The sequence below is a fragment of the Mandrillus leucophaeus genome, unplaced genomic scaffold (assembly GCF_000951045.1).
Source record: "Mandrillus leucophaeus isolate KB7577 unplaced genomic scaffold, Mleu.le_1.0 Scaffold25, whole genome shotgun sequence".
Taxonomy (NCBI): Eukaryota; Metazoa; Chordata; class Mammalia; order Primates; family Cercopithecidae; genus Mandrillus; species Mandrillus leucophaeus.
In genome coordinates, this window is record NW_012102587.1 from 6,179,269 (window position 1) to 6,196,921 (window position 17,653).

At 47.7% G+C, this 17,653-nt stretch overlaps 1 protein-coding gene across 1 annotated transcript in view; it reads left to right on the forward strand.

Annotated features, from left to right (window-relative positions):
• Positions 1 to 17,653, forward strand: part of SCTR (secretin receptor) — an 81,275-nt gene that overhangs the window by 46,302 nt on the left and 17,320 nt on the right. Inside the window, exons 4-7 of the mRNA XM_011983434.1 lie at positions 1,881 to 1,984; positions 7,580 to 7,677; positions 9,231 to 9,363; positions 11,422 to 11,575. Coding sequence (XP_011838824.1) covers positions 1,881 to 1,984; positions 7,580 to 7,677; positions 9,231 to 9,363; positions 11,422 to 11,575 — 489 coding nt within the window. The remainder of the gene's footprint in view (positions 1 to 1,880; positions 1,985 to 7,579; positions 7,678 to 9,230; positions 9,364 to 11,421; positions 11,576 to 17,653) is intronic.

Consider the following 17,653-nt stretch of genomic DNA (forward strand, 5'->3'; position numbering starts at 1 on the left):
TGTTAGCAGCTCTGGGCACCTGGCCTGGGTCACATGCAGCATCTGTCTTGGGAGTCCTGCTGGGTCAGTGAGGAGAGGGCCCCAAACAGGCAGGCCTGCTGCCCTGGGCGAGCCCACAGGGAGCCCAGTCTCTAGGCATGCACTGTCTGATAACCTTCGATTCTGGCCTTGGGGGAGTTTGTGTTCCCTTAAATCGCCTTCCCGTCCACCCAGCCTAAATTTGACCACCGTTGTTTCCCATCTGACAACCTAACTCCCTTGATTTAATTCCAGAAGCCTCCCCACCCCTCCCCTAAATTCCAAGATTCCAAGCTCCACCCACTCCTGCCTATTTTAGAAAGGCCAAAAAGAGAGGGGAATGATGCCTCGGTGCCCGCTCTGTGCCTGGCACCAGCCTGGGCATTTTCCGTGTGCTCTCATGTTCCCTGCTCACTCTTGCAGTGTGGGTGATGATTTTGTGGCACAGAGAAATGACGCACCGAAGGTCACACAGCGACCAACAGGCTGCACTGGGTTTCAAACTCAGATCTGGCTGCTTCTAAACCTGGGCTCCAGGCCTCCTGAGGCTTCACAGGGCAGGCACGCCCAGATCTCAGAGGACACGGTTTCCTGGTACTAACGCTGCCCCTGAGACTTCAGGAAGAGGGCCCGTTGGGAGGGCAGAACAGTGATGGCATACATTGTGGCTGGGCACCATAACTCAATTCTGGGCCCTGATGTTCTGGCCTGTAAAATGGGCAGCAGCACCTCCCTCAGTGGGGCACTGTGAGGATTAGACCCTAAACCCTGTGAGCCAGGGGCCCAGTCCCTGGGGTCTGTGTAAAGGAGCATGCCACGCTCAGTGAGAGCAAAGGGGTGGCAGGGCTCCCACCCACAGGACTCGGCCATCAGCACCCTGCACGCTGCCAACGCCTACACCGAACCGAGCTGGGGAGCCAGATCCCAGCCCTCCTTGGCAGCTTAGAGTACAGAATGCAGCCGGGCCATTCCGCCCGAGGAGGCAAACTCCTCAGGGTGGCCTTCCAAGACTTCCTTCCTGGCTGGTGGCTCCCTTCCGCAGGCTGGGCTCCTGCTGTAAAAGCTCCAGTGGGGAAGCGCTCTCCTCTTCCCTAGGAGAAGAGTTCAGGGCAGGCTCTTCATCCCCGTTCAGTTTGCCTTTCTGTCCAGCCAGCCAGCCCGCGTTTGATAAGCAGAGGCTCTGGGCCAAGCACTGGGGAGGCGGGGAAGCCACGGCCCACGTGGTGAGAGGGCCCAGCATGTGGCCTCATGCCAGGGGTCGGGGGCAGTGAGCAGCTGAACTGGAGGACTGTGGTGGTCTCACGATCTATTACGCAGAGAAATGCAGAGGGGTGGCCTACAGGTCGTGGCTGAAGGACCCTCCACCCTTCCGTGAGGGGCGCTGCCTGGAGGGATTCATCTCAATGGCACTCTGGTGGGTTTCAAATGGCTGCATGAGCAGGGCGTGAAGTTCCATTTAAAACAGAACTTCCGTGGAGCAAGATGAGTAAAAATAGGAGCCTAAGAAAAAATCACGATGGGAGTGGCCAGGTGCTGGGCAGCCACCACAGATTCTCCGGGGGACCCACCTGTTAACCGGTGGCAGGGTCTGGGGTCAGGAGCAGCACCTGGCTGGGGTGAGAAGGGGGATTGGCATGTGGTGTGTGCTTAAGAGCGTGGGCTCTGGAGCCCGAGCCCCAGGGTTCAAATCACTTTCCCCCTATTCACTAGGGTATGGTTTTGGGGCAAGTTCCGGAACTGCCGTGTGCCTCGGTTTCCACACTATAAAGTGGTTGTAGCAGCTCCACGTTACAATAGATGTTACTGTGAAAATCACAGCGCCTGGGCCCACGGCTCACCTACAGGATTCTTGGCACCCACAGGTTCCTTGTTCCGAAACTGCACACAGGATGGCTGGTCAGAAACCTTCCCCAGGCCTAATCTGGCCTGTGGTGTTAACGTGAACGACTCTTCCAATGAGAAGCGGGTAAGCCTGTCAACCTCCACCCCACAAACCCGGGGACAGGAACCTGTGGGGTGAGGAGGCCCTGGGAGAGGACAGGGTGGTGCAGGCCTGGGACAGTGGTCAGGATGTAAGGGCTGCCTCCTGTCCCCCCGCCTCCTACTCGCACAGGTGTCAGTGGGTCTGCCTCACTGCCCTGGTCTATCAACCCGGAGATGAGGGTTAGGAGGACCCCAGGCACAGGTAGGAACTGTCACATACCACCGCGAGACTGGAGGTGCTGTTTCATTCAACTGAAAGGACACTAACATGGTGGCTAAATGCTCAGAGCCAGGCTGGTGCGTCTGAATTCCGACCTTGACCTTAGTGGGGCTGGGGAAGATTTAATCACAATGTGCCTCAGTTTCTACATCTGGGAAATGGTGTTGATAATGCTGACAATGTAGGCTTGTCAAGAGAACTAAGTGAATTAATATATGTGCATGCTGAGATGGGTGCCTGGTCACAGTAAGTGCGCGGTAAATGTTTGCTTTTGGCTGGGTGTGGTGGCTTACACCTGTAGTCCCAGCACTTTGGGAGGATGAGGTGGGAGGATTGCCTGAGGCCAGGGCAACATAGTGGGGTGACATAGTGAGACCCTGTATCTACAAAAAATGTTTAAGAATTAACTGAGCATGGTGGTGCGTGCCTATAGTCCCAGCTACTCAGGAGGCTGAGGCAGGAGGGTCGCCTGAGCTGGGGAGTTCGAGGATGCAGTGAGCAGTGATTGTGTCGCTGCACTCTAACCTGGGCGGTGGGGGACAGAGTGAGACCCTGTCTCTTAAAAAAAAAAAAAATTGTTTACAGCATTCGAAAGAGTCTCCTGGCTGATAAGCAAGGAGGGAGTCTGGCTGCAGAGCTACCCGAGCTGAGAGGATGCTGCCTTCAGCAACCGGCTGACCTTTTCTGGGGACCTCCAGAGTCTTCCCCTGAGGGTGGCCATCAGGACCCTGTCTGGGCTCAGCTCACTCTGCATCACTGTCCTTTCCCAGGATGGCCCTGTCTCTCAAATCTCATACACACCATGCCATCCTGCCTGCCACCTGGGCCTTTGTCCCTGTAGGGTCTACATGAGAGGCGGGCTGGTCACCTGGCAGGCAATGGCCACAGCCGCAGGACAGTGCAGAATCTTCTGCCTGACCCCACCCTTGTCATCCTGTGCCTTTTCAGGCTCTTGCAGGCTGGTCTGGGCATCCCCAGGAGTGAGGCTGATGCCCTCCGCAATGTGGCTCATCTGTAGATGGCGAGATTATAGGTTAACACAGTGGTCCTCAATTTTTTGACATTTCACAGGTCTTTGATGTCCCAAAGCCCAGGAACCACTAATTCAAAGCAACCCACTGCCCTTCAAGGGTCTTCCTCTCATCCTTGAGAGGTGACTCCTGGCTCTCAGGAGAGCAGTTACATCAGTGAGGAACTCAGTGTCACATGGTAGCCTTCCCATCAAAGGCTACCTCCTGCTGTCAGAAAATTTTCAGTGGGCCGGGCGTGGTGGCTCAAGCCTGTAATCCCAGCACTTTGGGAGGCCGAGGTGGGTGGATCACGAGGTCAGGAGATCGAGACCATCCTGGCTAACACAGTGAAACCCCATCTCTACTAAAAGAAATACAAAAATAAATAAATAAATTTTAAAAAACCTAGCCGGGCGAGGTGGCGGGTGTCTGTAGTCCCAGCTACTTGGGAGGCTGAGGCAGGAGAATGGTGTAAACCCGGGAGGTGGAGCTAGCAGTGAACTGAGATCCGGCCACAGCACTCCAGCCTGGGCGACAGAGCGAGACTCTGTCTCAAAAAAAAAAAAAAAAGAAAAAGAAAAAAAGAAAATTTTCCGTCACCCCGAGTCAAAAATCTACCTCCTTTCTGGAAACTTCCCCCAACTGGAGCTCACACATGAGGGCCGGCCAGCCCTTCTTCTACATGTCATTCAGTCTGACACTTTTCTCCTCTAAGTGTGTATTTTTCCCCTCCAGGTGTCATGGACCCGGTTTTTTCTTGTACTCTTCAGATGACACAATCACCCTCCTCCAGAAATACTTCAGTTTATTAATGTGACTCTTAAAATAACATGCCCAGCCTCTCCAAACCTTCCCATGTGGCCAGCTGCCCACAGCACTCCATCAGTGTAACTGAGAATAGAGCTAATTTTTGAGCTATTTCATGCCTCAGAATTCATACCATCTCAAACTGCTGACTCATTTTGAAGGAGGATGGTGGGGTGGGGACAAATTAAAATGACCATACACTGAGTGTTTCCTACATGCCAAGGCATTGTCTAGGTACTCTATCTGACACCGTATTTGTTCTTCCAACAAGTCTGCAAGGTAGATACTATTATTCCCATTTTGCAGATGAGGAATATGAAGCTCAGAGGAGTTAAATAATTTTCTCAAGGTCACACAGCTGGTGAGTCACAGTCCAGGTTTGGAACCCTTGTCTCCTGGCTCTGAAGCCTGTGTTCTTTCTCTACAGTACGCTGCGTGACACCATGGAGCTTGGGCCTTTCTAACCTCAAGGTTATCTTCCCATGAAGACTGTCAGCCAGGTTTCCCCTATTTTATTCTTGTGCCTTCTTAAAACATTAATTACCCTTTTCTTTTGGTTATAAATAGCCCTTATCTACTGTAGAAAAAGTAGAAGTATAGAAAAATCATAAAAGAAAATAACAAGTCTATTTGCAAGCCTATAATACAAAGTTAACCACTGTTAACATCGACCATATCTCTTTACAATCTGGTTTCTCTGTACGTATGAGATTGAAACACATGGAATGGCTGATATTCAATTTTTTTTTTCTTTATTTTTTGTGTTGATATTCAATCATTTTTGATCTACAAAAAAGGTAATTTCATATAGTTCTTTTTAAAATGTTTTTTTTTTTTTTTTTTTTTTTTTAAAATGTTTTTTTTTTTTTTTTTTTTTTGAGATGGAGTCTCGCTCTGTCGCCCAGGCTGGAGTGCAGTGGCCAGATCTCAGCTCACTGCAAGCTCCACCTCCCAGATTTATGTCATTCTCCTGCCTCAGCCTCCCCAGTAGCCGGGACTACAGGCACCCGCCACCTCGCCCGGCTAGTTTTTTTGTATTTTTTTAGTAGAGACGGGGTTTCACCGTGTTAGCCAGGATGGTCTCGATCTCCTGACCTCGTGATCCGCCCATCTCGGCCTCCCAAAGTGCTGGGATTACAGGCTTGAGCCACCGCGCCTGGCCTAAAATGTATTTTTTTTTTTAATTGTCAGCAGAATCCATTTTCATATAATTCAACCTAATATGTTTTTACATACAGCTGGAATCACATTGCACGTGTAAAGTTTGAATTCTGCCTTTTCATGTAATAATGTATCAGCATGTCCTGACTTATTTTAAACTCTTGGTAAACAACATTTTATTAGTAGTCTAGCGCGAAAGTCATTTGTATTTAAAATAATGGATTTAACTATTCTACTGTTGGACATTTGGGTTTTTTAAATCACTAATACTTTTGTGATAAACGTCTTCATGTATAAATACGCTTTTAAATTTCTGATTATTTCTTAGAATCAATTCCTGGAGGAAGAAGGGAGGTCAAAGGGTCATATTTCAAAGGTTCTTGATACGTATTTCTATATTATCTTCCAGAAAGATCGAGCCAGTTTTTAGTCCCACTATACCCTCACCTGCAGAGAAAATTATTACTTTTAAATATTTGTTAGTTTGGTTGGTAAACATTGTTCTTTTAATTTTTATTCCCTTGATTCTTTTTGATACCACTTTATTTTTTGAATCTAAATGCAGATCTTTTAATTTTTTTTTTTTTTTTCGCAACAGAGTCTCACTTTGTCGCCCAGGCTGTAGCACAGTGGTGCAATGTCAGCTCACGGCAACCTCCGTCTCCTGGGTTCAAGCAAGCCTCCTGCCTCAGCCTCCCAAGTAACTGCGATTACAGGCACACACCACCATGCCTGGATAATTTTTGTATTTTTGGTAGAGACAGGGTTTCTCCATGTTGTCCAGGCTGGTCTCGAACTCTAACCTCAAGTGATCCACCCACTTTGGCCTCCTAAAGTGCTGGGATTACAGGTGTGAGCCACCACGCCTGGTCAGATCTTTTAATTTTCTGACCAATATTCCACTTAGATCATTTTGACTCAAAGATGAGCCAATAGTGTGAAGTGGCTGCTGGATAAGTGAATGCCTGCTTCGCTGCATAGGCGCGCAATGTATAGATCAGGGGAGATGGGAGGTGATGGAGCCCTTCTACCTCTTCCTGGTCAGAGAATGCTTCTGGAGCTTTTCAGCTATGTGGTTCTGGGGGTCTTATTGAAGAAGAACATTAACAAACTGGAGCATATTAATTTAACTAATGGTTGAAGGATTGTGGAAAGAGGTTGAAGACACAGGGAATATTTTTGTATGTATGTATGTATTTATTTATTTATTTACTTGAGATAGAGTCTTACTCTGTCACCCAGGCTGGAGTGCAGTGGCTGGATCACAGCTCACCGCAGCCTTGACCTCCCAGGCTGCAGTGATCCTCCTACCTCAGCCTCTGAGTGGCTGTCACCACATGTGTGCACTACTATGCCTGGCTATTTAAATTTTTTTGTAGAGACAGTGTTTCACAATGTTGCCCAGGCTGGTCTTGAACTCCTGAGCTCAAGCAATCCTTCCTCCTTAGACTCCCAAAGTGCTGGGATTACAGGCATGAGCCACCGCATCTGACCTGACACAGGGAATATTTGACATAGAGAAAATGAACGAGAAACAGATAGGCAGAATAGCTGTGTTAAAAAGTGGTAGGCCTCCCTGTATGACCTTTGTAACTTTTCTATATAAAACCGGCCTTATATAAAAGACAAATCCAGTTTAAGACACAAAATGGACCAATAGGTGGTGCAAGTAATTTATTTATTTATTTTTTATTTTTATTTTTATTTTTTTTGAGACAGAGTCTCGCTGTGTGGCCCAGGCTGGAGTGCAGTGGCCAGATCTCAGCTCACTGCAAGCTCCGCCTCCCGGGTTCACGCCATTCTCCTGCCTCAGCCTCCGGAGTAGCTGGGACTACAGACACCCGCCACCTCGCCCGGCTAGGTTTTTTAAAATTTATTTATTTATTTTTGTATTTCTTTTAGTAGAGACGGGGTTTCACCGTGTTCGCCAGGATGGTCTCGATCTCCTGACCTCGTGATCCGCCCGTCTCGGCCTCCCAAAGTGCTGGGATTACAGGTTTGAGCCACTGTGCCTGGCCAATTTATTTCAACTTCACATAAACAAAATCTAATATTGTGTGCTGTTTTACACCAAATAACTTTCTCAAAGGGCAGTGAGCACTTTGTCTCTAGAGGTATTCAAGCAAAGGCTTGAATTCAGAGAGTTGGTAAGGGGCCCTATACATAAGGTGGAAGTTTGAATTGGCATCAGATGATTCCTAAGGGCTTTTCCAGTGCCAACATGTTATGGTGTTATGTGTCTGTGTATTGGCGTCCTTGGGGTATGGACAGAATAGCAGCGTTGGTGGGGTTCCAGCTGCCTGAAGCGGGTGCAGTGAGGCACAGAAGGGCAGAGCTAGCCAGGAGGGCCGGCGGGGCTGACACGTGCCTGTCTCTGCAGCACTCCTACCTGCTGAAGCTGAAAGTCATGTACACCGTGGGCTACAGCTCCTCCCTGGTCATGCTCCTGGTCGCCCTTGGCATCCTCTGTGCTTTCCGGTGAGAACACATTGCCAGCTGTCCATACCCCAGCCCTCCCCAGGCACAGACTTTGGGTCTCTTCTCAGCCACCCAGGACAGAAAGAGGAAGGTCTGAGTAAACTACCTTGTCATCTCTTGATCTAAAGCTGACCTATGGCAAAACATCGATGTTCCTGTCACCTCATTCATCCCTTTATTTGTTCAACATTTACTAAGCACTACTGAGAACTTATGGCCGGTAGCTTTATATGTATTATTCTAATTTTCACACAATGCTATGGGATAGATAACAGGAACCCCATTTTACAGGAGTACTAGCGAGATTCTGTTGCAAGAGACAGAAATCTACCTCGAAACAGCGTAAGAAAAACAAAGGCGACCTGACCCACATAAGTGGCAAGTTCAGAGGCATCTGCTGTAGGCATGGCTGGATCTAGGTGTTCAGCGGCATCAGCAGCACTAGGTCTGTCTCCCTCCATTCCTCTGCTCTGGGTTGGCCTCATCCTCTGGCGGGCTTTCTGCAGAAGTGGCAGAGACAACCACCAGTAGTTTCTGGCATTCATCCCGCTAGCTCAGCAACACCTGGGCCAACGAGGGCCTCTTCCCTCCTGGTTCCAGTAAAAGTCCTCCGAGTTCTCATAGGCCAGGCTTAGGTCACATGCTCAATTCTGAGCCAATCACTATGGACAGCGATGGAGCGCTCTGATTGGTCAAGTCTGTCATGAGGGTGGGAAGGGTGGAGCCCTTCCAATCCAGAGCTGGAATGGGTTTCCCAGAAGAAAGCCTGTTTCCGGTGCCAGAAGAAGCAGAACAAGTAACTGACTTCTGTCCCCTGCAGCAGAGGAGGACGCTGAAACTCTGGGAAGTGGAAAGGCTTGCTCAAGGTCACAGAGCTGCTAAGTGGCAGAGCCAAAGTCTGCTTTCTCCCCGCAGCCTGTGTTCTTTCTGTGCCCCCAGCCCTCTCCCGTTCTGGTTGCCATCCTCACCTCTCCCGCAAAACAATTCTGGGAGCTGGAGATGGTGGTAGTTCAGGGCAGAATACAATGTTGCCCCTAGAGCCCCAGCTTTGTATTTATTCATTTAGGGACAAGGTCTTGCTCTGCTGCCGGGGCTGGAGTGCAGTGGCAATGATAGCTCACTGCAGCCTCGAACTCCTGGGCTCAAGCGATCCTCCTACCTCGGCCTCTTGTACAAGGAATACAGGCAGGCACTACCATGTCCAGCTAATTTAAAAAAAAAATTTTTTTTTTGTAGATACAGAGGTCTCAATATGTGAACTCATGACCTCAAGTGATCTTCCTGCCTTGGCCTCTCTAAGTACTGGGATTACAGGTGTGAGCCACACTGTGGCTGGCCTTTTTTTTTTTTTTTCACTACAGCATATAGCAAATTAGACTGGCCATCTGGGGACCCTCGTCCTCATTCAGGTTATGCTCACAGAATGTGTTACCCAGAAACAGCTGAAGTCTAGGGCCTCAGTTTCCCCAGTGCACTAGAGGCAGGTGGGCCTGGCTGAGTCCCAGCCCCTCAGCGGACTCTGGCCTCTATGGCCCTACATTCTCTCCCTGCAGGAGGCTCCACTGCACCCGCAACTACATCCACATGCACCTGTTCGTGTCCTTCATCCTTCGCGCCCTGTCCAACTTCATCAAGGACGCTGTGCTCTTCTCCTCAGATGATGTCGCCTACTGCGATGCCCACAGGGTAATATGCCTGTGTGCCCCGGGGTGTCGCCAGGCCTGCCTACCCTCCCCAGCCTAACTTTGGAGAGGGAAGTAGCCTAGTTATCCTTCCTCCAAGCCCCTGCTGAGGCTGCACTTAATACCAAGGATGAAGTGGCCAGTGCTGACGCTGGGCCAGGAGGTTCAGGGAGATTCCACAGCCACATGTGCACAATCTGGGTCACGTAGGAGAGAAGCTTGTGGGGGTTGCTGTAAACTCCCAGTGTCCAGGAGTGAACTAGCCACTCTAGGAATTAGATATAGAGGGAGATTCCTCTTTTCCCTACTTCTGCCAGTTCCTAGCTGAAGAAAGATGACCCGGTCTGTAGAGGGTGGGGGTTGATCATAAAAAGAAAAGAGTGAACACGAGCCAGTATGTCTGTATAAACGCGTTTGCGATAAAACAGTTGTGTTTTCTTAAATCTAACCCCCTTTCTCCTTCCAAATGCCCAGATGACTCAATTCATTGCAATCACCCTGTGTGTCAATTGGGATTCCCTTTGCTGCAAATAACAGAAAATTATATATATTGGAGTCTTAAACAAATGGGAGCTGTTTCCTACAGAAGTAGACCACAGATGAGGTGGCGCAATGGCTGTGCGATGCCATGAGGGACACAGTCTTTTTCCCTGTTTCTGCACTGCCATCCTTAGAGTAGGCCTTTGATGTCATGCTTTACATGGTAAAAGGTTAAACATTTTTTTTTCTTTTGGGCAGCTTTGCCTTTCTATTGAGAAAAGGTACCCTCCCCAGAAACTCCTACCTGCATCTCATTGGCTAGAGTTGAGTCATGTAACCACACTTAACTGCAAAGGAAGCAGGGTGATTGAGTTTTTTCCTGTCACAGTCTTTATTGTAGAGGCGAGCAAGGGAGAAAACAGATTGGAAATTGAGATTAGTTCAGCCAGCCTGCCTGCCATTTCCTACCACTCACCTGTTTGTATTGTTCATAGTTGTGTGTGTGTGTGTGTGTGTGTGTGTATTTTCTGACTCAGACTGAGAGGTTCTTCAAGTAGGATCCATGCCTCTCAAGCAGGTCTCCAGGATGAAACAAGAGTACCTGCTGGGAGTCAGGAGCCTTAAATCCTAGCCACGCTTCATTACTGACCAGCAGTGGACAAGGCCAGCAACGCCCCAGCAGGGAACCTTCTCAAGTTTTACTAAACATCAGACTCACAAGTCAACAATGGGCCTTGCCTGGAGTCAGAGCCTCTGGGAAGGCCATAAGGCAGGAACCACCACTGTCTCACAGGCAGCACTGGGTGCTCCTCCTTCTCGAGCTTGTCTTTGCGGCAGCCCTAGGGCTATCTCAGGAGCTGTCCCATCCTCAGGGGACAGCTCAATGCAAAGAAAAGGACAAAGGCCCTACCATGGCAGAGGTACAGGAGCTGTGCTGGTGTAGAAGCCTGGTGCCCCACAATTCTATCAGCATAACTTCCAGGGATCCCTGCAGGGGACATGCCTGTTAAAAGAGTCAGTCACTGCATCGGGGAAGTCCAACTGTATGACATTCCCATCAGATATGTGGAGAGTGCAATGTACCAGCCAGGGCCATTTTTGCCATAATCAGTGGTGCCTCCTAACAGAGTTGGCACATCCCTTCATTATGTGTTTGCAAGGGAACTGAGCTTAGAAAACATTTTTTTTAACCCTTTGCTCAGAAATCTCTTCCCTTTCTAGGCCTTGGTTTCCTCATCTGAAAAAATGAGGGGATTGGGCAGTATCCGGCACAGTTTTGTGGTTGAAGGACTGTCTTCTCATCTAGCCTGGCAGCCAGTGCTAGCATTTGAACCTAGTTCCTGCTCCTGTGATGGCTCATTGGCCAGCTTGACTGAACCCACCAGGTCTGTGGACTCCCACTCTCTAGAGAATGCTGCGGGCCTGATGGAGGAAGGCCACAGAAGATGGCCTTGAACCCCAGAGGCCCGCTCTTGTGGCCTGGCTCCTGCCCCTACAACACCCTCTTGCTCTCCTTGGGGCCACTCACCAGAGGAAACCCCACTGCCACCCGGCCTGGACTCAGCTGCCTCTCTCTGTCCAGGCGGGCTGCAAGCTGGTCATGGTGCTGTTCCAGTACTGCATCATGGCCAACTACTCCTGGCTGCTGGTGGAAGGCCTCTACCTTCACACACTCCTCGCCATCTCCTTCTTCTCCGAAAGAAAGTACCTCCAGGGATTTGTGGCACTCGGATGGGGTATGTTTCTCCCTGGGTCTGGTACTTGCATGGTATGTGGGAAGGGGCGCTGAGTCGAGAGTCAGAGGGTTTGGCTACTAGTTCCAGCTCCACAATTAACTGACTTGTGTAATCATTTTCTTTTTTTTTTTTGAGTTGGAGTTTCGCTCTTGTTGCCCATGCTGAAGTGCAATGGTGTGATCTCGGCTCACTGCAACCTTCATGTCCCGGGTTCAAGTGATTCTCCTACCTCAGCTTCCCAAGTAGCTGGGATTACAGGCATGTGCCACCACACCCAGCTAATTTTGTATTTTTAATTGAGACAGGGTTTCACCATGTTGGTCAGGCTAGTCTTGAACTCCTGACCTCAGGTGATCCACCTGCCTCGGCCTCCCAAAGTGCCAGGATTACAGGCGTGAGCTACCGTGTCCAGCTAACTTGTGTAATCTTAGAGGAGTTCCTTGATGTTTAACCCTCTGGTCTCAGTTTACTTCTCTGTCAAGTGGGAAATCATAGCTCAAATTTAGCCCCAGTTTCTGGCATCTAGATCTTTTTACAGTTCGTTCCTACCCAATACTCGTTGCCTCATCTACCTTCAGACGGTCCATTCCTACATCCTCTTTCTTGCTTCCTTTCTGTATTAGGATGCTTTTGACTGCTGGCATCAGAAAATCTGTCAAGCTTTAAACATAAACGAAATCAATTGGCTCATATAACTGAAAAGTCCAGGGATCACCAACTTCAGGAGAGGCCGAATCCAGCAGCTTAACACTGTTTCTTTCTGTCTCTACTTTGCCTTCTGTAACATCGGCTTTATAGTTAGGCTGCTGTTTCTAGTGGAATGGCCAGCAGCTTCTGGGCTAGAGACTTCCTTGAACCAAACTCCAGTGAGAGAAAGAAGAGACTCTGTCCAGCATTCGCAGCAAATATTCTAAGGCTCACTCTGGTTGGACTGCTTAAATCTCATAGACACCCTTGAACTAGTCACAGAGGCCTGAGAGAATGAAATATGTTGATTGGCCTAAGCTACTGAAACCACGTGACTTCCCGAAGGAAACTCAGGATTCATCGTCTAGGAAAGAGGGGAAATGAGAGCGAGACAGCCAAGTGCAGGCCCCCATTCCATCTCTCTCCCTTTTCCTTTCCCGTCAATGAAGACGATAAACAACTTCCATTTTGAGGGCACTTGCTGTGTACCAGGCCTTGGATTCAGCACTTTACATGTATCATTTAATCATCGCAGCGATCTCCAGGGGCCTCTCAGAGACCTCAGCTCAGAGACATAACATAACATACTCGACTCACACAGTAAACAAAGACAGACCTCAGGATTCAAGCCAACACTTGTCTGTTTCCAAAGCCCTGTAACTTTTACCCTGCCATTAACATCCATCTATCTATCCATCCATCCATCTGTCCATCCATCCATCCATCCACCCACCCATCCACCCATGCACACATCCACCCACCCTTCCATCCATTCCTGTATCCGTTCATCCATTAGTTGTTCATTTGATAAACGTGAAAGTTACCCTAAGGAGTTCTAGACAGAGAGCCAGGTTCCTGTGAGTGACTCAGAGGCTTACAGAGATAGTCATGTACACCCGGCATTAGCTTCTTTTGGTTTCGTCCTGGTGCCTTTAAGAAGTGTCCCTGCCAGAAGTGCCCTCTGCTGCCTTTGCTGCTGGTCTAAATCCTTATTTGCAAGGGCCCTGTCTCCCCATCAGGGAAGCTGCCTGAGCTGGCAGAGCTTGCTGAGCCCTCCTGCTTCTGAACCTTGGCAGCCCAATTAGCACCTGACCCTTGGCCAGCGGGAGGTTGCCGGGTTATGCCAGTGTCTCCAGAGGTCAGCAATCCCAGAGAGCCTGGGGACCAGGGACTTGCCTTATGCAGCTGACTCTGCCAAAAAAAAAGCACCCAACTCGCTGAGCCCAACTCACTAAGCTTTAAGTCCCAGATATGCCAGGATTCCGCTGTATGAACATGGACAGTTTCCCCATCTATAATACCAGGATCGTAATTTATTCAACATTCTTTGAGCACTTCCTGTGTTCAGAGATTATTACAAAGCTGCATTGTCATAACATCTCTGTCACAGGATTTTAAGATGTTTGAATGAAATAACAAGAACCTTCCTTTCTTCTTCAAATCTTTATGGAGCATCTACTATACGCCAGCCCTGTGCTGGGTGCTGAGAGTTCAGTAACGTATAAAACAGCAGTGGTTCTCTTGCTCCTGACCTGTTTGCCTGCCAGACACCAAAGGGGTCCCTGGAAAGCCTGAAGCCCCTCTATCTGTGAGAAGCTTTTTTCATGCAAAGGTAATGACCCCTGCTTGAATTTATACTGACTTCCCCAAAGATAGGTTGTTTAAATGGGTACACGCCTACTGTAAAACCTTGCAAAAAAATTTTTTTTAAGTAGAAAAAAAAAATTACCCTATTCCCACAGATTGAACTTTTTTTGAGATTTCCTCCCAACCTTTTTTTCTACTTGCAGTTTTTCCTCACATAGCTCTGGTCATTCTCTATGAAGAATTTTGAATTTCGCTTCTTCCCATTAACACATAAGCATGTTCTATATTATTTCAACTCTTTCATAAACATTTTAAACTACCATATAGATGGATAAATATAACATAGATGCATTTAACCACATACCTACTGTTTGGACATTTAGGTTGTCCCACTATTATAAATAGCACAGTGATGAATACCTTTATGGGCAAAGCGTTTTATGTATGTAAGACAGAATCCCAGGATATGGATTCCTGAGTGGAAAGGAGTGAGCACGTTTAAGATTTTTAATACTTACGCAAAGCTTTGACTTTTTCAGAGCAGCTGAGGTCTGACTCTGTGCCCAGAAAAGAGTGATAGTGCAGGCTTTATAGATGAGCCAGGGCCAGGTGCGGTGGCTCACGCCTGTAATCCCAGCACTTTGGGAGGCCGAGACGGGTGGATCATGAGGTCAGGAGATCGAGACCATCCTGGCCAACACGGTGAAACCCTGTCTCTACTAAAAAAATACAAAAAAAAAAAAAAAAACTAGCTGGGCGAGGTGGCGGGCGCCTGTAGTCCCAGCTACTCGGGAGGCTGAGGCAGGAGAATGGCATGAACCCGGGAGGCGGAGCTTGCAGTGAGCCGAAATCCGGCCACTGCACTCCAGCCTGGGCAACAGAGCGAGACTCCGTCTCAAAAAAAAATAGATGAGCCAGGCTGCCACTCAGTGACTGTTGTCTCTTATACACATCTAGATGTGTATAAGAGACAGACTCCAGCCTGGGCAACAGAGCGAGACTCCGTCTCAAAAAAAAAAAAAAAAAAAATAGATGAGCCAGGCTGCCACTCAGTGACTGAGAGCATGGGTGAGGGTCTGCCAAACCCAGCTTGCTGCACTTGCTGCCCAGAGACTCTGAGGCTGTGGGTCTGGGCTGGCCGGAGACCGCATTTCTGACATTTTCCCAGGTGATGCTCATGCTGCTGGTCCAGGGGCCACACTGAGCCATCAACTTAAAGCATCACAAATTTTTCAAACATTCCCACCAACTTGGCACTAAGGATGGAAGATAAATGAAGAAGTGCCTCTCAAAACCCATGTTCTTTGCCCAAAGCACCAAGAATTGAGGCAAGATTTTTTTTTTTTTTTGTAAGATAGGGTCTCTCTTTGTCACCCAGGCTGGAGTGCAACTGTTCAATCATGGCTTACTGCAGCCTCAACCTCCTGGGCTCAAGTGATCCTCCTGCCTCAGCCTCCTGAGCAGCTATGACTACAGGTATGCACCACCGTACCTAGCTAATTTTTATTTACTTATTTTTATTTTTTGTAGAGACAGTGTCTCACTATGTTGCCCAGGCTGGTCTTGAACACCTGGCCTCAAGTGATCTTCCCGCCTCAGCCTCCCACAGTGCTAGGATTACAGGCATGAGCCACCACACCCAGCCCAAGGCATTTGTTTAATTGTTATTTTTATCAAAGTCACTCATGTAATTGGTTTAAATAATTAAACAAAAGACTACAAGGTTTATAATAAACAAAAGCTATCTCCTGCCTTCACTTTTTATTCCCGAGCTCAGCCTCCAGAGTTAATGCCCTTTCACCCTTTTAACTTGTTCGTCCTAAGATTGACTCTCGTGTTTCTAAACAATACACTACTATTTCTTGATTTGTCTGTTTGAAGCATTAGTTATTGACTCCTTATGGTGGAAGATAAGAATATAAAATTATTTTTTCTTTTCTGAGAGACTCTCACTCTCTTGCCCAAGCTAGAGTGCAGTGGTGCAATCATAGCCCACTACAACCTCAAGCTCCTGGGCTCAAGCGATCCTCCTGGCTCAGCCTCCCAAGTAGCTAGGACTACAGGTGCATGCCACCACATCTGGCTGATTTTTTACATTTATTATAGAGACAGGGTCTTGCCATGTCTCCCAGACTGGTCTTGAACTCCTGGGCTCAAACGATCCTCCTGCATCAGCTTCCCAAAGTGCTGGGATTGTAGTTGTAAGCCATTGCACCCAACCAAGAATATAAAATTCTTAATCCTCTACTTCCATTCTTCTATTACAGTTTCTTATAATTTTTGGTTAAATCAGATTCAGTGTATACATTATCATATCTATGTAAATAGTGTTAACTACTGAGACAAGTGGTGTACAATAATTTTACTTTCAATCTTATTTAACTTTTTATTTTCCTGGAATCATTTTTCATTTGCTTTTTATATATATATATTGCTAGCATCAATTCTCTCAAATTCTCCGGACAACCTTCCAAAGCTATTTATTTTCCAAATCATCAAATGCAATAGGAAATCTATTAGTTCCTATTTGTTTGTTTCCTGCTATATTAGTTCCTAAGGCTATCTTAACAAATTGCCACAAACTTGGTGGCTTAAAACAACAGAAATTTACTGTCTCACAGTTCTGGAGGCCAGAAGTCTGAAATCAAAGGGTTGGCAGGGTTGGTTTCTTCTGGAGGCCCTGATAGAGAATCCGTCCCATATCTCTTTCCTACCTTCTGGTGGTGGCTGGCAATGCTTGGCATTCCTTGGCTTGTAGTTGCATCAGCCTCATTCCTGCTTATGTCTTTATGTGGACTTCTTCCTCTGTGTCTTCTCTGTCTGTGTGTCTCTCATGGCCTTCTTATAAGGATGCCAGTTACATTGGAGTAGGGGCCCACCGTACTCCAGTATGACTTTATCTTAACCAGTTACATCTGAAAATACCCTATTTCCAAGTAAGGCTATAGTCTGAGGTGCTGGGTTGACATGAATTTTGGGGAGACACTATTCAACCTGATATACTTGCCAGTGTTTTTTCTAGAGCTTTCTGCCTTCTTGCTTGACTTGGGCTGGCTGTTCTCCAGATTCACTCAGCTCCCTTAGCTTTCACCTTCTTCCACAAATCCTGTTTCCTTCCTTTCTCATCTCCCTGTCTTTGGTTTACTCTCTAGTTGTGTTGAAGCACATCCTCCAGTATCTGTCTAACCAAGAGCACCGGGAAAGAATCTTTTTTAAATTGCACGTCTGAAGATATCTTTGTTCAACCTTCACACATAATTCATCATTTTGCTGGACATAAAACAAGTTGAAGGCCAGGCACGGTGGCTCACACATGTAATCCCAGCAATTTGGGAAGCCGAGGTGGGCAGATCACTTGAGGTCAGGAGTTCGAGACCAGCATGGCCAACCTGGTGAAACCCTGTCTTTACTAAAAATACAAAAATTAGCCAGGCGTGATGGTGGATGCCTGTAATCTCAGCTATTCAAGAGGCTGAGACAGGAGAATAGCTTGAACCCTGGTAGCGGAGGTTGCAGAGAGCTGAGACCACTGCAATCCAGCCTGGGCAAAACAGTGAGACTTCATCTCAAAAAAAAAAAAGTGAAAAAACAATTTCCCCAAAAATTTGAAGGGCCTTTGGTTTGGCATCAGCATTATTGGGAGTGCCATGCCATTTTGCTTCCTGAACTTTTTACTTCTTTCTACATAAACTGCAGGATCTTTTCTCGGTGTGCTGAAATGTCACAGGGATGTGCTGTGATGCAAGTCTTTTTTCATCTCTTTTCCTGGCATACGGTGTCCCTTTCATCTGAAAATTCATGTCT